We start from the raw sequence: 24916 nt of genomic DNA on the forward strand, positions 1-24916 counted from the left end.
TCAGCATCACTGATGCATTTTATTATGCACATATGGGCCTATAATTCAAATCATGTGCAGCAAATCCACCTATTTGGCCATTTTTTAGTTAAAAAAAACACAGATTCTCTATCTAAGTGGTTGTCTTAGCAATAACATCACGACGTAAATGGTGTATAGTGTGGTGTAATAGGGGGTCTCCGTGTATGTTTCCTTCAAAAAAAAAAAAAAAAAAAAAAAAAAACCCTATCAGTGCAGTCTTCTCCAAATTGGTCCGACTGCATGACGTATCACGTAACAGATACTGTTCTACCTTTGACAACTCATGACACAATATCATCTAGCTCCTATAGTATAGAAAAAAAATCAACTTTACTCTGTTCAGGCTAATTCTCGTGGGACTGTGTTACTAAGTATTAGCTACAGATATGAGGATCAAGGAATACACAAATAAAAATTCACAGGTCGCAAGATTAGCTCTTGTCTCTGGGCAGAAACTTATCTAGGCATCATTTGCTGCGGGTGTTTTGCTCGGACTTCTTTGCAGCTTGGACGTGCTTGTTTTGCTCTCCCTGAAGAAGCAAAAAATGGTATTTAGGAAGCAAATTAAGATCATTAAGCCAATTAAGAATGAAGATCTGCAACTCAAACCAGCCAACATACTATTGCAGGAATAAAAAAAATAAAATTAAATAAAGGTGAAGTTAATTACAAGCCCACAGTGCAAATAACTAAATAAGAGCTCAGCAACTCGAAACAGATAAAAAGCAAGTTAGATTGGGAATGCTACACATGAATGCTGGAGTTACATCATCAATTTATAAGCTGAAAAAAGTAGGAAATTGCTTCCGAAACCACTACAAAAGAACATTAAGTTTTAGAAATAGTTAAAGATGATATACAAAGTGATAGTAGTAAAAAAAACTGTTGTAGCCTGACAAAATGACCTTAACGACACATGCAGTAAGCACATTACTTTCGTGTGGAGGATGGACCCTAACATTACTAGTGTTCAAGAAACCTCAATTCTTCTCAAGTCTCCCTCTAGCATTCATTGAGAGGATCACCTTTAATTAAGCCACAAACATCATATAATCATAATGCGAACAATGAAACTATCACTCACCGCCTTTTGACCAATTAGCTTACGACCTGATGGAGTTCTTACAGCAGATGAAGCTGCTGCTGCCGCCGCCACTCGTATTCTGTAGGTAACATAATGTCTCAGTGATAATGAATTAACAAACATTATTCAACATAGCTGTATAATTTTACCTCTTATGTACATCAATATACACATCTGTCTCATCAACAATCTCTTCCTGCACAAGTAATAGTGCAATGTGATAAATCTGGCTTAGAATGAAAACTGAAAATATCTTTTATGTTGCTCTCTAAATGATGGAAACAATTATGGGCATCCAATTCTTAATCCTCAAACTTACTAGAGGAAGAATTGAAGACTAAACAAAAAGAAATGGAAGTGAAACAAAAAAAAAAAATGCAGTGGACCGACTTTAAAAACGGTATGTAATAATAATGTTAAAGGTTCATAAAACCATTCTTCAACATGATAGGTCAAACCTCCCTACCTGTAAAAGTTCCTCAAAGACATCTTCCAGGGTAATAATGCCAATTACATCACCATCTTCAGCATCTTCAGAATAATCAAGAGAGCCATATGATGTATCATCATTTTGGCTAGCAGTTTGATTATTCTTCTTTCCTGCCCTTGGATACTGACCGATATCAAGAACAACACCATCCGATTTTCGGTCGGCTTTAGGAAGCAAAGGGGCTGATAATTCAAGAATCCCTGTGCCTGCACTTTTTGTTTCAAAGCATTCTTTGTTGCTGACTTGCTCTTTGCACTTTACCTTCACCACAGCAGCCATATGGCTGCTTCCCTTTTGAAATTCATTTAGGATATCATACAGCGGCATGTATCCCGGAACCCTGAAATATTTAAAGTCTGACAATCACTAGCACGAAACCCAAAAACTCAGAAAAAGTAATGAAACGTGCCGTGTGCTCACCGAGGAATTCTGCGAATAGAAACAGCACTGACTGGAGTTTCTGTTTCAGGTCGTACTGTGAGTAGGCTCTTTACCTAGACGACCATGGATGTAAGAAAAGAGTAGCAAGGTTTACAAATATGAATTACTTCTTATATGCAAATTTTTTCTTGCAGAAGTTTTAATTGGAGTTTTCTCACCCACCAGCAACAATCCAATAACATTTCTTGGGTTCCCAGTATATACAGGAACACGACTGTGTCCACGTGCAAGTATTTTCCCCATAGCTTCCCTGTGTTGTAACAATTAAGAAAATATTTTTGCATAACTATCTTTCATTTGATCATTTTAAGACTTTAATTAACAAACTTGATTATAAGCATCAATTCTTCTTTAGGGCTTTTCCAAGAAAACTAAACATTAATTATCCCCTGAAAAACAGACAGCAAAAAGATGTGTACTGCAAGGAATCAGTATTTGAGGGAGGGGCACATTAGTCATAGCCTATTAGTAGTGTCTTGAGGAATAAGTTAGAGTTAGTTATGAGACTTTTTCTATAAATAGACCTCATTAGGAGGAGTAAGGATCATGTTGAATATTGTGAGGATTCTTATTGGGAGAGAGTGAGCCTCTCGAAAGCTCATGTTAGGAGAGCATCCACCTCTCGAAAGTGGAATTATCGTTTGATTAGTGTAATTCACATATTATCATTACAATCATCATTTTCAGTCCCTAATTTCTGCCATTATTAAGCTGTAATCATGACAGAAACCATGCTAATTCCTAGCATGTACCCCTTGATATTCACATACAAACCAGAAGAAAATTTTCCAAATAAAATGTTGATGAATAAGATATAAGTCAATTTTAGTAATGAACTAACCAATCAAGCTTGGCATTTACATCCAAGGAAAATGTTGATTCTATGGGTGTCATCGCCTCTTCAGCTGTCTGTAGAAAATTATATGCAGTCAAAGCAGTTGAGTATGAAAATTAATAAGAAATTATGCAAATATGAAATCATAGAAGCAATGGCATTCCTTTGGGTACTAAGTTACTAACAATACCTTCTCTGTTAAATCCAGTGCTCCACTGATTATCGTTGTCTCATCATGTGTAAGTTCTCCACCCTTACCCTCCTAAATAAGATAAAGGAAGAAAGCAGGACGTTAGACATAACAGCAGTGTTTTGCAGGCAAACCATTCATAAGAATCCTTTATTTCTTGTTAATAATAATCTATTATTTATACCTCCATACTATGTATAGAGACAAGGGCTTTTAATTGAGCTCGCCTGAATAGTGCAGTATCATGTCCAAGCAATGCATCCAGGACCTGTCACTCACCATATGCAACTAATGTTAATGACATTACCGAAAACTTCTGTAATGTCTATTAAAATATGATCCACTTCTCAGGAATAGTACAAAGGAACATTTTACATCCTTTTCTTTCTTATTCAATACAACAATGTTGCTAGAAAGATGTTCCATCTTTTGATAGACTTTTTTACCACAATAGAAATCATTTGAGAAGAATGTATACTAGAGTTGGTTGTTTTAACATTAGGGAACCTATAAAAATTGGGATTATTCTCAGTTAAACGTGAAACTGTGTTAAGAAAACCGGGTAAAGTGGTTTTATTAGAATCAATTTTCCTAAAAATAATTAATTTTACCTTTGAAATAGGATAAGCTATAGGATAGCAAATTATCATGAGTACACGCACAAGCCAAACGAAATTTGCACCAACAGCAAGTCCATATTTTGTGCAAATGGCTTGTGGAATAATCTGACACATCAAATCACGGAGAATGATTAGTACTGCTGCTGAAAATTATGTAAGAAAAATTCAATTGATAAAAGGGGGAAAACTGAAAATGACATACCTCTCCAAAAGCTAGAACAAAGGTAACAGACAGCACAACAGCTACAAAAGGATGGAAAATCTTATCCAAGTAAATAGGCAGTGCCTGCAATGAAACATATACAAGAGCAGAACAATGAAAAGTCCGCAATATGACTACAGGGGAAGTTGCTAGTATTCACTTACTTCCATCGCACAAGCATTACATAAAAGCAAGGTCACAAGAAGTTGATGCTGCTTCTGGACAACTGGTAGAATAACAGCTGGAATGAAGGGTAAGAATAAAGACATATCAACATATCATTACCGAGATCAGAAGCTGAACATTATATATTTTACAAGAATTAAGAAACCACTTTGTATATCCCATCAAAAGTGCATCAAATCTATGAAATGCAAGTAAAGATGCACACAGCTACAATGTTGCATCATAACAATGCCGGATAACAGATCCGAAATAAAGCAATCAAGCCATACCCTTGACTTTATAATCGTGTATCATTTTAACTTTTTGATGTTACATTGGATCATTACTTTCAATTAGTCAGCATGTTCATATGCCACACCACTAACATAAGTCCATAAATTATGTATTAAATCACTAATATGTAATTATCTCCAAACATATCCAAAATGGAAAGAATTGTCTACAATCTCAGAAAAAAAAAACTTATATAGACCATTATTATAGAAGCAGCAATACAATATATCTCCTTAATTCGAACCCAATCACCTCAAATCATCCAAAGTAACCAGTTAATCACATAACAATGTCATACAGTGATACAGTGATTACTTGCATGTAAACATGATCAGGGTCAACTCTAGACAACCAACATAAGATTACAATTAAGAGTTCTGATATACAGAAATTCATAATCAGAACATTCAAAATCAACACCAAAATTTGCATTTGACCATAACTTATTTAGCTTTCTTTATAATAACCATGAAAAATTGTGAAAACTTTCACTTATGTCAATCAATAATAGTAATCAAAACAAGCCCCAAAATTGAAACTTGCTCTTTATAATCAATCCTCAAAATTTCAAAACTAATACAAATTCATAATGTGAGAATAAAACTATATAAATTTAGTTAATTAAAACAAACCCAAATAAACCAACAATTTCATAACGCTCAATAACAATAAAAAGAATAAATTAATTAAAACAAACCCAGATAAACCCACAATTCATTTGCAGATTTGCTTATTTGACCTCCAATATATAATAACCAAACAGAAAATATTATAAGCCCAGAAAATAAACCTGCTTGCTTCTTCTCAGTTAAAGAACCACTCCTCTGAAGAATTTCAAGCTCAACAAGGCCAAGAGACATCAAACCAAGAGTAAGACCAGACATAATCCCGGCAAATATTACAAGAAAACATGAAATACCCGCATACAAAAACCATTCAAAAGTCCCAAATTCATAATCTTCAGCTTCAATTATAATATTTTGCATTGAAAATAATGATATTCCTGCAATTGCTAAACTCTTCAACATGCTTAATTTTTTGTTTCACTCGTTTATACGCCTTGTTTATCAGTAGTTCTACCTTCTACTATCTACTATTGAAGACAAAACTGAAGACCCCCAAATTAAATCTTTTTGAATAGTGGGTGTTGAATTTTTAGGTGAATTTGACATCAGCTAATTACATGGTAGTAGTATTTAAAAAAAAAAATAACTATTTTGGGAGTTTCGGCATGTTAAATGCAATTGCATTGAAAAGAGAGTGATGGAGAAAACGTTCGGTCACCGTAAGGGCCTGAATTGTGTGGGTCTAGGAGACCATCAAAGTACTAAACTGGCAAACTGTGTTGGATTTGGTTTGGTTCAAATTCGGGTAGTGATATAGAGTGGTAAAAAAAAGACCGGATATATGAGAACAACATCAAAATCAAATCAGTGCAGTTAAAAATTGACACGACACGATAACCCGACATAAAATAAGCGGGTTTGGGTCAAGAATTCTCAACCCGTTTACATAATTGGGTCGACACGAACACAACACAAAATTAAGCAGGTTAGGCTTGGGTTGAATTTTTCAACCCGAAATCGACATACATAACCCGATTATATAAATGGGTTGAGTGACAACCCGTCAATCCGAACCCGACACACTTAATCTATTCTATTAATTAAAAAGTAAAAAAATGAATTTTTTTTATTCAAAACTTGTAATTTTATAAATTACCTTGACACCATTTATACATTTTGGTAATTTTTTTGCGGTTAATTTGGCAAAAAAAATTATAATTTTCATCTTTTGTAAATACCTGCAAATCAATTAATCTTCAGTTTACTGGAGATCCACCTCCGACCGACAATCAAGTTACCGACAATCAAGTTAGTGACCAGCAACGGTATTTTAGAGAGAGAGAGTAGAAAAAAAAACTAGAGATTATTTTTGGGTAGAGTGCCTTTGGGAATTGTGTAGTCCTTTACCCATCGTGGAATTAGAGTGCATCTCAGCGCATAGCCGCTATGCATTTACAAAGCATATAGGAGGGCAAAAATGTAAATTTGACAAACTTCTGGAAAAAAGCTAACTCTACCGTGGTACATTATAATGTACCATTATGCATGTATAATGTACCGTTAAAGTATAAGTTGTCTTAATATTTTTTTTTTTTTTTTTTTTTTTTTTTTTTTTTTTGTTTTGTTTTTGGTACTGTTATGCATGCACTGGTACTTTTTACCATTCTATAGGTTGTATATTTTCCTCCAAAATACTTACCACTTGTCACCTATTATGCATGTAATGGTACATTTTTTCATTCTATATGCTTGCTAATAAATAGCAGCTATGCGCTAAGAATTAACCATGGAATTATAGGGTATTTGTAGGGAAGTGAGAGATCATGCTTCTATGGTTTCATAACCTAGGAAGATTGGTTGCCCTATATGTGGTTGACATGTGTATTAGGGTTTGCTTCATGCTAGCATGTTTCCTTTAATGGGCTTTGAGCCCTTCATTCTCTGATATCTCTCTTACGCCATGTGTCATGGCGTCATGCTCATATTATTGGCCTTTTTAGCTGAGCCAGATACCGCGTGTCGCCTTATAATTGGGTCACTTGTTGGTCTCTCATTTTTCTATAAAAGGGGGTAAAAATACCCCCAAACAAAAACTACTACTCCCTCCGTTCCCTAATGTTTTTTACGTTTGGAATTATGCGTGGTAATTAAGAAATTGTGTAAAGTTGAGGTATGTTGGAATATTTCAATGATTGAAAGTACAAATTTATTGAAAAATACAATGTTGAGCATGTGGGGTGGAGAAATTAGAGGAGAGAGGAGAGAGAAAGTAATAATAAATGTTGAAAAACTATTAAAATAGTACAAAAAGTACAATAGCACATGGAAAAGTAAGGACTTTTGAGTAAAAAAATTGTAAAACAAGGGTAATTTAGTCGAAAATTTATGACCAAAATAGGAAAGATACTAAATGTAAAGAATAAAAAGGAACACCCTAAATGGAAACGTAAAAAACATTTAGGAACGGAGGGAGTAGCTTTAAACCCTTGTGGTATCTTTTGCTAGAACTACGAACTTTAAATTGTTGTAGCTAATATCTTTAATGAATAAATATAATGTCTGTCTTTTTTATTTTTGAATTGAATATTAATTAGTTTTTTACATACTATGTGGGTAAAAGGTTACCCGAGTAACCTGTTTAATAAGTGAGTTAGGTATGGATCAAGGGTTTTCAACCCATTTAATAAACAGGTTAGGTTTGGGTCAAGGTGTTTTTCAACTCATTTAACATCGACACGAATACGAACCCAACACGACAAAACCCATTATACAGCCCTATTCAGAATCGAATTTAAACCGTATTGATATAATATGTATGGATACAATGACCTTATTTGAATTTTTTGATAATATGTGAAATGAACATTTAGGTTTAAGGTTTCAATGGTAATCCAATTGGTGCACGGCAGGGCTAGCTTAGAGCATGTGCAAACAAACCCTTAATACAAAGCCCCTTAATAAATAAAAAGATAATTGATAAAAAAGTGAATATATAGACTAAATAATAAAACAATAATTTTATCTAGTAATATATAAATAACTTTCACGTATCGTTGGGTCCTTTCCCCCAAAGCATTATTTCTTTGGCGGAATTGGATCTCGGTTAATTTTGTAATATGACTATCATTTGTTTCATAAAAAAAAATAAAAAAAAATAACAACTTTAAATAAATAAAATATTAAATTTACACACAATCTATAATTGAATGCAAAGTTATTTTTTTAGCGCAATTGAATGCAAAGTTATAGTAATATACTTTATGAGAGTGAGGGATAGCTCAAGTGGTTAGAGCTTCCCTCCCGATTTCAGGAGATCCTGGGATCGATTCTCACCCCCGCCCTTGTGGCTCTCTAAGCACAAAAAATATGAATAACTTTTAAAATATCAATGTTATAAGTTGAATATTATAACCCGAGCAATACTCAATTATACTCCACAGTAAGGAGGTTTTTTTTTTTTTTTTTGCCCTAAAAGAAAGGAGGTTTTTTTTAAAAAAAAAATAAAATAAAAGAACTACTGTTAGTGACTATTTTTTTTATCTAAATTACCTATCATACTGAAAAAAAAATTGAAAATATTTTATAATAATTTTTATGCATAGTTATTGAAGTAGTGAAATATTATCTTTAATTCATTAGTTCAACTTACATATTGTATCGAAGACTAACTTCGGGGTTTATTTTCTAAAAGATGCTTTGTTAATAAGTATAAAATATGTGCATGTAAAAACAAAATAAGGAATGGGTAACAAAAGTTGCAACTTCATATACAATATAATGGAAGTTTTTTTTTTTTTTTTTCCTGGGTGAAGACTGTTTAGCTAAATTTCGTCAAGCAGAATTTTGATAGGTTGTCGTACGCCTGTCAAAAATAAATTCCTAACAAAACCAACTAACAATGTAGTAGGGTAATTAAGGTCGAATTCACGAAGAGATGGCTATTCAATCTAGCTTTCAAGGATTTGGAGAAACTAAACTATGTCACGAGTTGGGATAGAATATAGCATGAAATAAAGTAGGGACAAAAAAAAAAACCTAATAAAAAAAGCCTAGGGTTATGGTTCACCATGCTTATAGTTCTAAATCTATCAAAATACCAATAACAATTCAATTAATCAATTAACTAGAGCAATTGCTAAGCCTACCGCCGTGTCTTAACGCTCTCAATTCAACATATGTAGTTCGGTCGCTAACATATATAATCAGAATTGCTAATTGTAGGTAAGCCTCTAAAGTAAGATATTTCGATTCAAACTCTTATTAACAATAATTAATCAAACAATTGATCAGGTTGCAAGATTAACAATAAAACACTATCAATTCGAGAAATCAATAATCAAATTATCAAAAACATCAATCAAGATTCATAATATAAATATGGATTCCCAAACCCTAGAAATAAACTACTCAAACATGGAATAAATAATTAAAACTAGATCTAAGGAAGAAAACATAATTAAAGTAAAGAATTAAAATTACCTCAATAAATTAATGTATCAAACTCAAGGACAAATTCATGGAGGAATCCATGGAGTTGTCCATGAAAAACTAAGGCTAGAGAGAAAACTCCAAAGAACATAAAAATCAAAGGTATATAAAAGGCATCAAAAGGCATAAGGGAAAAATAATATCCTTTGAGTATTTATATTATCCTAAACCTAAATAAAATAGGAAAATAAAAATAATAAAAGAAGTTTAATGATTGGTCAAATTTAAGAGTTGTAGTCCACATAGGACTCATTAAGAAAAAACAAATTAAATGAAGCGTAATAGAGCACAAAATGGACAACTTATGCATTTGCGACCTAAAAAGTGACTACAAGACTTAAAAAACAACAAAAAAAAAACTTAGCATAAACATGGCTATAAATCCTGTATAAATGTAATTCATCAGATTTGATGCGGGATACGGGCTACGGATCAACTAAATTAAAATAGGGAGCGTTGGATGTAGAAACTAGAAAGTAAATGACGGAAAAATAAAGAAAGAGGGGGGAGACACGACATGGTGACGCGGAAAACCCCAATGAAGGTGGGTAAAAACCGTGGGTGGCAATGAGGTAACCAATCCACTATATTACGGGCATAAAGCCAATAATTACAATTACAAGATATCTTTGATACTTGGTAACAACATAAATGAGTATAAGCAAATGTATGTACATATCTTGGGCGTAGGACTTTTGTAGTGCATATGGAAGGGTGTATATGGCGTAGTAGGCTAAATAGTATTGTAGAAGTACATTGTAGTAGTGGTCTTTTAGGAGAGTGGCATTGGGATTAGAATAGTAGTTGGGCAGTGACACTTTTAGTGGAAAGTCCATGTGGATGGAGAGTGGAGACATTGCATGGGAATGAAGGACCATTATGTATATGGAGAAATGAGATTGCATAGTGGAAGTATTGTACATGGGAATGGCTTGGTATATGTGAGAGCAAGTGCATTTATTTATAGAGTTTCAAGAGTAGATATATAGTAGACGGTTGATTGGAGAGATATTTTGGGTGGCTGTTGCATAGTGGTTCATTGATTCTCTCAACCGCTTCCTTAAGGGGTGGATTATTGGTTATCCTCTTTACTTGGTCCTCCGATGTACTTGGACTTCATAAGGGTGTAGATACATCTAACAGCCTCCAGTAGACTTATTCGTGTTGGGAGATAATCCTTCCTTGATCGTAGGAACGGTCACAATAACTTTGAGTTCTTATGTATCTTGATCATTAATCGTCAATTTCGGTTAGCGGTCGTATAAAATGACCCAAAACAATAGCCCCCATTTTCTTAGTTGGAGCACGGCAAAAACTAGGAAAATTATACTTAGTTCGGACTTTGCATCCACTGCAATGTTAGTGTCGTTGCACACCTTCGTCATTGTCTTTTTCTAATGGTGCACTTTGTTCATATGTAACCTTAAGTTTACGCCATATCGATGTTAATGACCGTTGGACGTTGTTCTTCGAATCGAAAGCTAGTGTCAATTTTGAAAGCAAGTGACGTCGATGACGAATGGAAGTTAGCTGTCGCCGGTCGAAAGTCGGTGTCGTCGACGGACGGAAGCTGGTGTCGTCGACGGAAGAAAGTCGGTGTCGTCGATGGACAGAAGCTTATGTCGTCGACGGAGGGAAGCTGATATTGTCGACGGAAGAAAGTTTGTGTTGACGACGAACGAAAGCTGATATCGTTGACTGACGGAATTTGATGTCATCGACGGACGGAATCTGACATTGTAGGGAATATTTCAAGCATTATAACCCCAAGCTTGAACCCCACTGTGATCATACACTTAAGTATGGTGGCGTCCAAAGGGAAAGAAAAGAGAGCAAAAGAGTCGCCAAAAAGTTTTAGGAACTTGTAAACCCAAAACGATCCAGGAGATCGTCAACTCCATAAGGTCAGGAACCAAATAGGGTTTAGGGATGAGGGTACAAATCCAATCTACAAAAGAAAGGACCCACCCTATAAAATAGGCCTCTACTTTGTTCTACTCGTATTCATGTGCCCTTTCTGACTAACATGCAAACATTATATTAATCCTAAACCTGTTTAATCTATGTTGGTTGAATATTAATGCACAAACAAAACTATTATTGGCGATCACTTGAATTAAAATCATATTAGCCTAAACCAAATTATTAATTATCTTATTAAGCGTGATTTCAAGTACAAATTCCCTTTAAACATGCATACTAGGTGTGATCAAGCAACAACAATAGTATAATATCAAGCAACATAATCATAATCATCATAATAATCATAATAATAATCATAATCATGATAAGGCATAATAAAGCTTAATAATAATAGCAAGATCCTAGGCATGATACTAACAAAATTAATAACAAATCCTAGCATGTCACTAAACAATAAAGATCAAAGCTTTAAACCTAACATGGTACTAACATGCTAATAGAAATAATAAAAGGCACCCTAAACATGATACTAGAAAGCAATAAATAACATCCTAATATGATACTAGGAATATTAAACAATGATAAACATGCCTTCTACATTGTGAAAGAAATAGGGAGTAAGCTAATATACTTACTTTGAAGCCTCGTACCTCTTTCTAATAACAAAATACACGCGTTAATAAACTTCAATGAGAATAATAAATCAAAGAATTATATCAAATAATTGAAAGAAAGAGTTAAAAAGTTTAGACTGGATTTGGGACCAATCCCTCAGAAAAGTATAAACCTTTCACGTCTAGGGCGAAGGCAACTTCGAACTTGGCTAGGTGTTTCTAAATCTTGTGTATGCGGAATTGTGTTTGTAAAAAGCTAGTTTAGAAATCAAGAGGAAAAGAATAAGCTAATGCTTAGAGAGAGAATAGAAAGAATTAATGATTTTTTATGAGAGTTTATGAATGAAAAAGGGGAGATATGACCTCTATTTATAGGAAAAAAGAGAGTCGAAGAATTAAGAAAAGAATCCAAATTCGAACCGAAATAAAACTCGTAGGCAGCAGTTTTTGCAAATTTTGTTTTTATCATAACTTTTGATCTAAAAGTCCAAATAAGGAATATAATACGTCGTTAGAAAGCTCTTGAAGTTTACTTTCCAACCCAATTAGAATTAGATTAAAATCTTTTGTAGATAAAAAGATATGGCCGAAATAGAAGGACGGTGTCAGTTTTGGATAGAGTTTCGTATTCCTTTCGTATCTTTTTCGTTATAGCTCGGAATTAATATTATAATATATCATTGGAAAGATAATTTCAAGATCTATACAAACATATAAAATTTGGATAAAAATTATGAGGCACAAAAAAAATATCTGACTGTCTTTGGGCATGTTTAAATCCGAATAGAAAAAGGAAAGTTTTATAAAAGGAAAGTTTTTAAAAAAAGGAAAGTTTTATAAAAATTCAAACTCTATGATCTTATCTTTTCAAAAAAGGATAATTAAGATCTTTTAGAATCTTATAGAAGATTCTAATCAATCCTAATTAGTTTAGGAATTGGATTAAACCTTTGGACCTTCCTCATGATCATTGGGTCATAGGTAAAATCCGGTTTGGGCCCAGTTTAGTATTTTGGCCATAACTTCCTCATTATTCATCGGAATTGGGCTTATAATACATCGTTGGAAAGGTCTTTTCAAACCCCATCCAACTACACTATTATTGGACCCTTATCATGGACCAAAATAAACTAGATTGGACATTTTCATAAAATAAGGTTGTTTTCAAAAACAGAGAGAAGAGAATTTTAATAAAAACTAACCGCAACACTTGACTTTTCCACACTTTCACCTCATTCGATTATGGTTCGACGTGAAAGGCATTTATCACTGGTTTTGTTTTGGGGAGACACAAATGGGTGTCTACAGAAGCCCCCACTTTGACTGAGTTTGGAGAAACGCATGTTTCGAAAACAAAAGTCAAAGTATCGATAGGGACGGTGAATGATTCAGAACGTTCTACGATCCCAAATCATTCTTATAACGCCGATACCTGCAAACAATGTTAGTTAAACAGATAAAGAGTTAAGAAACGCGTATCTTGCACCGTCGAGCACACGTCTCTGTAGGTAACCGATTTGTTGTAGCATTTCGTTTTGATAACCTTCTACAAGCTAGAGAACGCCATATTTGAAGGTAACATTGCGTCGTCCTCTTCAACATTTCTTGATGACAATCCTCCACAGTATCTTGGGAACATCGTCGAAAATAATTGTACGTCGTTATCTTTAGGGTTGTGGCAATACGTCGCCACGGCAGTACGTCGCTGCTATAGACAATCTCTTCTTTATCTTGAGGGACCGTCGAAGGTGACCATATCTCGCCATCTTCTGAATTTGTGACAACTCTCCACATCCTAGGGAACACTATCTATCATTGCTGCTACATCTCGAGCTTTTCCTTGAATCATGGTGACAACCTTCCCAATCATAGCGAATGTCGTCGAAGACCGCCTCATCACGAACCGCTCTTCTCAAATATAGGTGACAACTTCCACAAGCTTAGGGAATGCCATTGAAGATTGCCCATCTCGCGCTATCTTCTTAAATCTGAATGACAACAATCTTAGCGAACGTTGTCGAAGATTGCCCATCTCGTATTATCTTCTCAAATCTAGTGATAACTTCCTTAATCATAGCGAAAGCTATCAAAGACCGCTTCATCTTGAATCGTTCTTCTCAAATCTAATAATAACCTCCCCAATCATAGTGAAAGCTATTGAAGGTCGCTTCATCTCAAACCGTCCTTCTCAAATCTAAGTAATAGACTCTTTTTAATCGTAAAGCCCCCTGTTGAAGGCTTCGTCATCTCGAATCTTCAAATCTTCTTCCATCCTAGGAAATCTTTGTGAACCGTTACTTCGGTGCTTGCGATGAGCCAATGCTTAGGCACTTTTAGCTAAGTGAGATGATCTTTTGTCAGGTCGATCGCTCATTGTGATTGTAATTGAGCTGACCACTAAATCATGTCAAATTGCTTAGAGGGGCTAACTGGCGTACCAAGGAACCCAAACTTCTGCACTAGGTCCATATGACCACATCATGAAGCCACGTGACCTGTCGCCACACCAGCGCAAGCCAAAAGTGCTTGTCGCCGTAATATCGCTCTGTTGCCAGGCGACAACCTTGTCGTTTGGCGACAGATTTCTTTTTCAATTCTGCTGCTGCTGTTCATTGCCTGGTTTCGCTCCGAACTTTCAATTTGGTCGTTTCCTTACAACCAAATCTGCTCAAATCTTTTACAAATTAAGGCTCTTCATAATTTTGCTCAAACTTCTCTCATCATAGAAGAATATATATATATATATTTGCAATTTTTCGAAAAAATCCGGGAATATTGTTGCTCGCTGGAATGTACCTGCATCTATATTTCGGGCTATTGGACTTTGCTAATCTTTTATTATCTTAGGGTTGACCTAAGGCTTAGTATTGCTTGACTCATTGATTTGACATGACTTGACTCAAAGCATTTGACGCATGTGTTAGACTCCACTCGATGTGATATGACACGACGTGACTCAATGTACGACTCGTGTACATGACTCAAAAAACAAAAAATTTCCGTCATTTTTGTGGGGGGTACCGACTTTCTCCCGAAAAAGAAAGACGCGAAAAAGAATCGAAGTGTTTGATGGTGCATGTTGAATGAGCTTAGGCAAATATATGCATTTGATGCTATCTCTCAAGGTGCAAGGAGTAATTCATCCTAAACAATCTCAATTGTTGACTCAATTATGAAAGTATTTAGGTAACTTAGGCACGGAGGCTAAGTACTTCATACTTCTTGATGCAATGATGATTATGAGTGATGAGTGATGTGTGATATGACAAGGCATGCTTCAACGTTGTGCTAAGACTTCATGACAAAGGGTTCCTAATTGGAAGTCTATTTGGTCATGTATCTGTGATGTGTGTGAAAGTGACACTAAATTTAGGCTGCAAAGGCTAAGTGTATGGAAAAATATTATTTGATAAGAGTCAAATAATGATGACTCTTAGGCTAGGTAGGCTAATGATGTAAGGATCAAGCCCCCAAGTCTAGCTCTAAGTGAATAGGGATGAGCATTGGAGATCCCTTGATATGATCACGGTGTAAGTGTGTGAATGTGAATATGAATGCATTTTATTACGGTCGCACCTCAATGTGAGGTTGCCTGCGTATCCGTTAGGAATCAGGCCAAACGTAGCTCTAGCCAAACCTCGCACAAGTGTATGTATACCTCAAAAAGGTCTTTTTAAGGGTTGTAACGTGGTTAGGCTAAAGGTTAGAGAAGAAGGGGATAAAGGCTCACGACCCTAAATAAGCCCCCAAGGTGTGCAACCTTGCTTTTGAATCTTTGAATTTTTATGCTTGAGTTTTCTCACTTTTGAGCTTTCTTTCTTTTATTTTTTATTTTTTATGTTTATTTTTGCTCTCTCTTTTTATTTTGCTTTTGCATTTTTATTTTTATAAGTGCGGGCAATCCCGATCATGCGGTCTATCACTCACTTGGCATTCATGTTTCTCAGGCACGGTACCGAGCACTCGATAAGAGACGCAATCTGAGACGTGTTCTTATCAAAGATGTTTTCATATCATAGACATTGGAACACTTGCCCTTTTGTACACTTTTATTTTTATTTGATTATTTTTATATTTTTATTTTATTCTTTTGAAATCACTCAAGCTTTCATATTTGGAACTTGCATAAGTTACACACCATCCCATCCCAAGGTTAGGTAGATATGGGTTGAAAAATGAAAGGTCTATTGTTAGACGAGGCTTAAAGTGGTTTATCAAGAAAAGAATTATATATTTAAAGGGTGAGAGATATGATATGGCTACAAGGGGTGCCTCAAATCATTGGTATACCTTGTGCTTAATTCGACGATTTTTTTTTATTTTTTTTTTGGCAATGCAACGCAATGATCATATGCAAGAAAATAAAATGCTCATTTTATTAAAGGGAAAAATAGAAAAAACCTACAAAATAAATCTAAGGAAAACAAAGGGTGCCTATGCTAGACTTATTGGGGAAGGGTTTGAAAAAAGAAGAAGAAAGCATGAAATCTTGGTGAGAAGCTTGCCTTGTATTTTGTCTCATCATTACTCTTTTTTTTTTTTATTATTATTGTCAATCACATGACTCGAACTTGATTCAACATACATAGATGGAGAAAGATCATGGAAGAACGAGGGGAATAATATGTATGGAGAAAGTATGAAGAGAGTGGGAAGATGATGTAGATGGAGAAATATGGAGGAAATTAGAAATAGAATGAACCCCCTAACTCAAATGACGAAAAAAACGACTCATGCATTAACCTAAGACATGGTCATGGTGACATATACAAAGTGTGTGCTAAGACTAATGAGTGTAGGTGACATGTTAAGACTTGTGTCATGACCATGTGGCTAGACTATGTGACTAGACTCAAGCAAAGACTAAGTTAAGACTTCACGTATATGCATTAAACTGGACAGGCTGTGGTATTTTAGTCATAACTTTTTATCTGTGACTTTGATTGGGACGAAACCAACTCCAAATTAAAGATAAAACTCGGGGCTACAGATCCATAGGCTGTACGACTCGTAGTTCTTCCTAGAACTCCGGCTATGACCAAAACAAGTTGACGCAAGTGCAGTATACGGGAATAAAAATCCGGGTTGACTTAAAGGAACTATGACTCGATTTTAGGCATATTTATTAGTTAAAATTAATTAATTAATTAATTAAACAAAGTCCTTTAGTCATTTCTTAGTTTATTAAGACTTATTTACAAGCACAAGTCAAACCAAACGGTTAGTTTAGTCACATATAAGCTATGCACAAGCAAATAATGCACAAGTAGTCAAGTAGTCACAATATGATGCAATGAGGTTGCAACCTAACCATGGCTCTAGTTCTCTAAAGTTTGAGGATATGGGTTAGTCAAAGAGGGTCCATGGTTATGAGTTCGGATGCATCCGCGCGGAAGCCTAACCGTGAAGGGTTGGCGCATATGAATGGGACCCCGCAAGTTAAAAACTTGCTTCCATGGTTTGGTGGATTCACCAACTTGCATGTACCCGTCGTTGCCAGGAGCGTTCGATTGGATAGATGAAGCGTAAACCCCCAGAGGGTTATGTCCATATGTAGAACACATATGGGTTTCAGAAAAGTGAGAAAATCTCAAGCAGGAAGTAGAATCAAGCCAACAGTACTAGAAATGGTCAAAACAAGAAGGCAGAGTTTTGACTCGGTATTGGAAGAACTTGGCGCCAGACTACAGGAACTGTCGCCGCAAAAGAACCTCTGTCGCAAGGCGACAGAAGCTCTTTACAGGCGACAGTCTCTATTTTCTAGGCGCTAGTTCCTACATGCCTCAGCAGGTATCTGTGTTCTTAGAATTTTCCAGATTTCGCAGTATTATTTCGATTCTAGTTGTGAAGGAAATTTCTCAAATTTCCTACGTGTAAAATCCTATGTTTTTGACTCATTTCGGATGGTCTATCCAATGAGGACCTTTTTTTATGCATATGACAATAATGTTAATCAAAATTACGCACATGAAATACTTAGAATTTTTCGAGTCTTATCCGCTCATTCTAACTCATTGCCAAAATAAATTTCAGGAATTAAAATAGAAATCCTCCCCAGTGGAGTCGCCAAAAAACTGTTGGGAATATTTCAAGCATTATAACCCCAAGCTTGAACCCCACTGTGATCATACACTTAAGTATGGTGGCGTCCAAAGGGAAAGAAAAGAGAGCAAAAGAGTCGCCAACAAGTTTTAGGAACTTGTAAACCCAAAACGATCCAGGAGATCGTCAACTCCATAAGGTCAGGAACCAAATAGGGTTCGGGGATGAGGGTACGAATCCAATCTACAAAAGTAAGGACCCGCCCTATAAAATAGGCCTCTACTTTGTTCTACTCGTATTCATGTGCCCTTTCTGACTAACATGCAAACATTATATTAATCCTAAACCTGTTTAATCTATGTTGGTTGAATATTAATGCACAAACAAAACTATTATTGGCGATCACTTGAATTAAAATCATATTAGCCTAAACCAAATTATTAATTATCTTATTAAGCGTGATTTCAAGTACAAATTCCCTTTAAACATGCATACTAGGTGTGATCAAGCAACAACAATAGTATAATATCAAGCAACATAATCATAATCATCATAATAATCATAATAATAATCATAATCATGATAAGGCATAATAAAGCTTAATAATAATAGCAAGATCCTAGGCATGATACTAACAAAATTAATAACAAATCCTAGCATGTCACTAAACAATAAAGATCAAAGCTTTAAACCTAACATGGTACTAACATGCTATTAGAAATAATAAAAGGCACCCTAAACATGATACTAGAAAGCAATAAATAACATCCTAATATGATACTAGGAATATTAAACAATGATAAACATGCCTTCTACATTGTGAAAGAAATAGGGAGTAAGCTAATATACTTACTTTGAAGCCTCGTACCTCTTTCTAATAACAAAATACACGTGTTAGTAAACTTCAATGAGAATAATAAATCAAAGAATTAAATCAAATAATTGAAAGAAAGAGTTAAAAAGTTTAGACTGGATTTGGGACCAAACCCTCAGAAAAGAAAAAACCTTTCACGTCTAGGGCGAAGGCAACTTCGAACTTGGCTAGGTGTTTCTAAATCTTGTGTATGCGGAATTGTGTTTGTAAAAAGCTAGTTTAGAAATCAAGAGAGAAAGAATAAGCTAATGCTTAGAGAGAGAATAGAGAGAATTAATGATTGTTGATGAGAGTTGATGAATGAAAAAAAGGGGAGATATGACCTCTATTTATAGGAAAAAAGAGAGTCGAAAAATTAAGAAAAGAATCCAAATTCGAATCGAAATAAAACTCGTAGGCAGCAGTTTTTGCGAATTTTGTTTTTATCATTTCTTTTAATCTAGAAGTCCAAATAAGACATATAATACGTCGTTAGAAAGCTCTTGAAGTCTACTTTCCAACCCAATTAGAATCAGATTAAAATATTTTGTAGATAAAAAGATATGGCTGAAATAGTAGGACGGTGTCAGTTTTGGATAAAGTTTCGTATTCCTTTCATATCTTTTTCGTTATAGCTCGGAATTAATAGTATAATATATCATTGGAAAGATAATTTCAAGATCTATCCAACCATATAAAATTTGGATAAAAAATATGAGGCACGAAAATAATATCTGACTGTCTTTGGACATGTTTAAATCCGAATAGAAAAAGGAAAGTTTTATAAAAGGAAAGTTTTTTAAAAAAGGAAAGTTTTATAAAAATTCAAACTCTATGATCTTATCTTTTCAAAAACGGATAATTAAGATCTTTTAGAATCTTACAGAAAATTCTAATCAATTCTAATTAGTTTAGGAATAGGATTAAACCTTTGGTCCCTCCTCATGATCATTGGGTCGTAGGTAAAATCCGGTTTGAGCCCAGTTTAGTATTTTGGCCATAACTTCCTCATTATTCATCGGAATTGGGCTTATAATATATCGTTGCAAAGGTCTTTTCAAGCCCCATCCAACTACACTATTTTTGGACCCTTATCATGGACCAAAATAAGCTGGATTGGACGTTTTCATAAGGAAATTTTGATTTTTACCACCTTACAAAAGCACTAAAATCTCTTTTACCACCTCCCAAAAAAAAAGTATTACTTTACCACCTTATAAAAAAAATAAATATAGGTTTTACCACCTCCACCTGACTCCGATGATGGAAAGTTGCTGTGGGTCCCACCATTTATCATTTCCCTCCACATTTATGACAAAAAATATGATTTCCCTCTCTTTCTTCCTTTTCTCACCTTCCCCTCTGAATTCTCATCAATTCTCACCTCTCTCCATCAATTTCTCATCAATTTCTCCCTTAAATTCAACCTCTCACTCTCTCTCCTCTCATTTTCTGATCTTTCTCAAAAAGTAAACCCTAAGTCACACAGTTCTTCCCTCGGCAAGAGTAGTTGGGACCACAATTGCGAAGCCATTGAGCGAGGTATCTGTCATCTTCAACGCGTGAAGGTCCAAAAGCTTGAGTCTTTTCTGACAAAGAATCTCGAATTCTGACAAAAGAGGTATTTTTTAGCTCCTTACTGTACTTTGTGTGGGTAATTGGGAGTAATTTGGGGTAAAATTTGCTGTTTTTGGGAATATGTGAATTAAACAATTATAAACCCTAATTATGCAAATCTTTGACTTGATTAAACTGTGTTATTGTTAATTAATTAGTTGATTAGGGTTATATTTATATTTTAATTGTTAATTAAGTGCACAGTGTAGCCTAATTGGTCTTGCATGTTGTAATTTATGAGTAGTTGTAAATTGGATTGATTAATTGTTCAATTAAATACTGAGATTGTGCATTGTTGTGTTTGTTTTGTTGTTGTTGGACCTGTTACAGCTAGGATGGATAAAGTGAACCTTAAAATGACATTGGGGGGTGCATTTATACCCTCATTAGTTGGTAAAAATAGAAGAATGTTAAATTGGGATGGTGGTTGGGTTTATGTGAGGAAAAATGTTACTGTTTCTAGCATAGATGTACACTACTTGAGGGAGTCAGCTATACATGGTTTTGTGTGGGCTAATGTTAGGGTGCCTAAGGGATTTAGTTGTTGGTAGCCTGGTTTTCAGGGGAAACATGCCCCACCAACTCAGGGAGGTCTTGGGTAACTGGTAAAAGGGAGTTGAATAGTGATGATGAGGTAAAGGGGTTCCTTGAGACAATGAATAAAGATGGGGAACTAGAGATGTATGTGACTAGCCATGAGCAAATCCAAGCAACTGATAAAACACAATTTAAGCTTATAGATGGTAATGAGTTGACTTCAAAAGAGAGGAGCAGACTTAAAAAGGAGTTGGGTAGGCCTAGAATACTTAAGACAGGCCCAAAGGATACTAGCTTAGAAGTTAGGAGAAGCCCAAGGTTAAAAGGGATTGTGATTCATGACAAAGAAGCTGAGGACAGGGGTGAAAGAGTGCATGCAACTACAGATAGAGTGACAACAAAAGATAAGGGAAAGGGAAAGTTAGGTGAAGGAGCTTATGGGAAGTTTACTGCAGCTGAAAAGGGTAAGGGAAAGGTTCTTGAGGGAGCTGTTGGTGCTAGATCTGGGGGTGAAGAACCTAGGAAGCAAGGTGCAGGCAAGAAGAAGCAAGGAGCAGGGAAGAAGTTGGTGTTTGAAGATAAGTACAGTGATAGGGAGGGAGACACTGAGTCTTCTGATTCTGAGCACAGTGATCTAGGACTGGACTGGGAGGAGGGAGAAGAGGATGTGTATGATGATGAAGATGATGAAGAGTGGTTGAGGCAAAACTTAGATCTGCTTAGAACTGAGGTGAAGGGCAGCTTGGAAGGCGTAGGTGAAGATCTAGAGGAGCCTAAGGATCCTAGGGTTGACATTGATAGACATCTGAACTCACTTCAAATCAGGGTTGAACAAGAAGCTGATGATGATTATGAGGAACTTAGGAGCTTAGATGGTGAGTCTGATGATGACAATGGTGGTTGTACTTGGTTTAATGCTGAAACAGATTTCTCCAAGCCTATCCAATTTGAAGTGGGTTTAAAGTTCAGCAATGTTCAAGTGGTGAGGAAAGCTTTGAGGCAACATGCAATTGAGAATAGGTATGAGACTACCTATTGCATAATGACAGCAAAAGGATAACAACTTACTGTAGAAGAAGGTGTAGCTGTCAGTACAACAAGAAAAGTTGTAGATTGGTTCGGTGTACTTGTGTGAAAGGGAGGAAGTGTAGATTCAAGTTCTATGCTTCCAGGTTACTGAAATCAGATGCTTTCCAGATTAAGTCTTTAGTGTTGAAGCATAGGTGTGTAAGGACAAAGATGAACAAGAAGGTGACAGCTGAATTTCTGGCAGACATGTACTTAGAGGAGTTTAGGAGTAACCCAGGGTGGAAGATAAGACAGATTCAAGAGAGGGCATTGAATGATTTGGGGATAAAGGTTGGGTATTACAAGGCCCGGTTGGCAAGAAGCAGGGCCAAATTGGTAATTTATGGGAGTGCAGCTGAGCAATATGCTAGGGTATGGGACTATGGGAAAGCTTTCCTAAAGTACAACCCAGGCAGTAGTTGCAATGTGGTTGTGGATACAATGGATCAGATACAGAGGCCAATGTTCATGAGAATGTACATTTGCCTTGCTCCACTGAGTTTTGGGTTTGTCTCTGGTTGCAGACCCATTATTGGGGTGGATGGTTGCCACCTTAAAGGAGCATATCCTGGGCAAATCTTGGTGGCTGTAAGTAAAGATGGAAATAATAACATATTTCCAATAGCCTGGACAACATGTGAGATTGAAAATAAGGAGACATGGGTGTGGTTTCTTCAAAGTCTGATGGAGTCACTAGGCTGCTTTGATAAAGGACATGGCTTGACTTTCATGTCTGATAGGCAGAAAGTAAGTGCCTTGATTCTGTTTTTTGTTTTTTGTTTTTTTTTTTTTTTTTAACATGTATATGGTTTAACTTTTGTGTCTTCTGTCATATGCTAGGGTTTGATTGAAGCATTTGCTGAAGTTGTCCCAAAGGCAGAGCTGAGGTTCTGTGTCAGACACATTTAGGCAAATTTCAAATTGCAATTTCATGGGGCCACTTTCAAGGAGCTTTTTTGGGCAGCAGCTAGGGCAAGCACAGTGGTATGTACAATAACTTTGACCTATTGTTTGTTAATTTGTCTTTGCATATTCTTTGTATATTTTGTGTATATTTGTGTCTGCATGTGAAATCTTTTGTGTGTATGTACAATTTGGATTATTGAATTTGGGATTGCTGTATATCCTATGTTTGGCATTGCTGTACAAACTGAGTATTGAATGTATGCTGTGTGTCTTTGTGTGTGTGTGTTAGTTTGAATTTGAGGTGGCTATGGAGTCAATTCACTTCCTGAATGATGAAGCATATGAGTACCTTGCAAACATCCCCCCCCCACCACTGGTCTAGGCATGCTTTCTCAACTACATGCAAGTCTAACATGTTGTTAAACAACATGTGTGAGACATTTAATGCTGTGATTAGGGAAGCTAGGGATAAGCCCATTCTTACCCAAATGGAATGGTTAAGAAGGTACATGATGAAGAGAAGTAATGATAAGTGGGAGGCTGCCTCTAACTGGGAGGGTTTATTAACACCATATGTGAACAAGCTGTTTGATGGCATTGAGAAGTATGCTAGGGCATGTACTGTGGTGGCTTCTAGGGGAGAGACCTATGAGGTTCAGTACAAAGATGACCAGTGCATTGTTGACTTGTCAAATAGGACATGCACTTGCTATAGATGGGAGTTGACAGGGATACCCTGTACCCATGCTTATGCTTGCATTTTGGACAAGAGGGAGGACCTAGAGTTGTATGTGCATCCACACTATTATAGGGTCACTTACCTAGATGCATATGAGTCTCCCATAGCTGCAATGCCTAGTTCAAAGCATTGGGAAAGGGTCCAGCTTAGAGAGCCTTTGCCACCTATGATAAAGGTTCAACCAGGCAGACCAAAAGGAAAAAAAAGGAAGCTTGAACAAGGTGAAGGGTCTGCTGCTGCTACTTCTCAGGGGAAAAAACAAAAGATCAAAAAGCAATGTAGCAACTGTGGTGGGTTTGGACATTATGCCAAGACCTGTAAGCAAGGTCCTGCACCAGAGAAACCACAACAGCCTGCACCAAATCCCAAAGGGGGAAGGCCACAGCTGCAGACAGCTTGGATGAAAGAGCAAAGGAAGAAAAGTGAGGCTAAAGCTGCAAAACAGGTATATACATGAAATTTTGTATTCATTGTATGTGTTTTAGGTTGAGTAACAATCAGTAATTGATGACTTATGTTCTTTTTTCTTTTTAAATGCAGGCTGCATTGACAATGCCAAAACCACAGGCTACTACTACAGCAGCATCTTCCCAGCCTACAGCAACTGCCCCTACATCATCAGCACCCTATCAATCTCTGAGTCAACCCACCCCTAGAGGCAGAAAGAAGAGCTCAACTCAACCCCAACCAAATGAGTCTTCATCTCAGCCAGCCCAAGCAATAGAACCAAGGCCCAAGCTGCCAGTTACCAGAAGCAAGACAAAGAATTTGAACATCTTGTAATAGTTTAGAGAATTTGTACTTCATGAACAGCTTAGTTTTTTAAGTAATTTCATGTGTGTAGTTGGACAACTTAGTTTTTTAAGGTCAACATATGTAGTGCTCTTTTGCTGCAACACTTTCTCAACATTTTGTATGCATATGTGAATATGCCTTTTGCTACTAAAATGAATGGGAATGACTAAATTAAGCACTACAAGTTAGAGCAACCTTTTCAAAACATTTCATTTCATTTCATTACGCAAATATTCAAATACATAACATGAAACCTTAACAAAAGCCATAAAACCTTGCCTAAATTTCTTAATGTCCACACTAATCCTAAGATCTAGCAAAATACAAGGACATAACCAAACCTAGGAAACAAAACACAACAACACCCATAAACATAGCCAAATTCTTTGATGATCCTTCATTTCCTTGACTCTCCATGCTCATCTT

At 35.9% G+C, this 24916-nt stretch overlaps 2 protein-coding genes across 2 annotated transcripts; one reads left to right on the top strand and one right to left on the bottom strand.

Annotated features, from left to right (window-relative positions):
• Positions 1-332: 332 nt before the first annotated feature.
• Positions 333-5678, bottom strand: LOC145618139 (DUF21 domain-containing protein At4g14240-like). The gene is made up of 13 exons (XM_081672930.1): positions 5133-5678; positions 4048-4124; positions 3884-3967; positions 3673-3786; positions 3246-3329; positions 3062-3133; positions 2878-2945; positions 2199-2286; positions 2016-2089; positions 1572-1935; positions 1255-1301; positions 1106-1184; positions 333-551 (listed from the first exon to the last, which is right to left on the bottom strand). Exons 1-13 carry the CDS (start codon positions 5368-5370, stop codon positions 489-491), a joined length of 1452 nt encoding a protein of 483 aa, XP_081529056.1. The 5' UTR covers positions 5371-5678; the 3' UTR covers positions 333-488.
• A 16543-nt stretch (positions 5679-22221) lies between these two features.
• Positions 22222-22959, top strand: LOC145616884 (uncharacterized). Its single transcript, XM_081671599.1, has 2 exons — positions 22222-22797; positions 22891-22959. The coding sequence occupies exons 1-2, from the start codon at positions 22222-22224 to the stop codon at positions 22957-22959; spliced, it is 645 nt and encodes a 214-aa protein (XP_081527725.1).
• Positions 22960-24916: the final 1957 nt, after the last annotated feature.

The sequence above is a fragment of the Chenopodium album genome, chromosome 26 (genome assembly GCF_948465745.1).
Source record: "Chenopodium album chromosome 26, dcCheAlbu1.1, whole genome shotgun sequence".
NCBI classification, from domain to species: Eukaryota; Viridiplantae; Streptophyta; class Magnoliopsida; order Caryophyllales; family Amaranthaceae; genus Chenopodium; species Chenopodium album.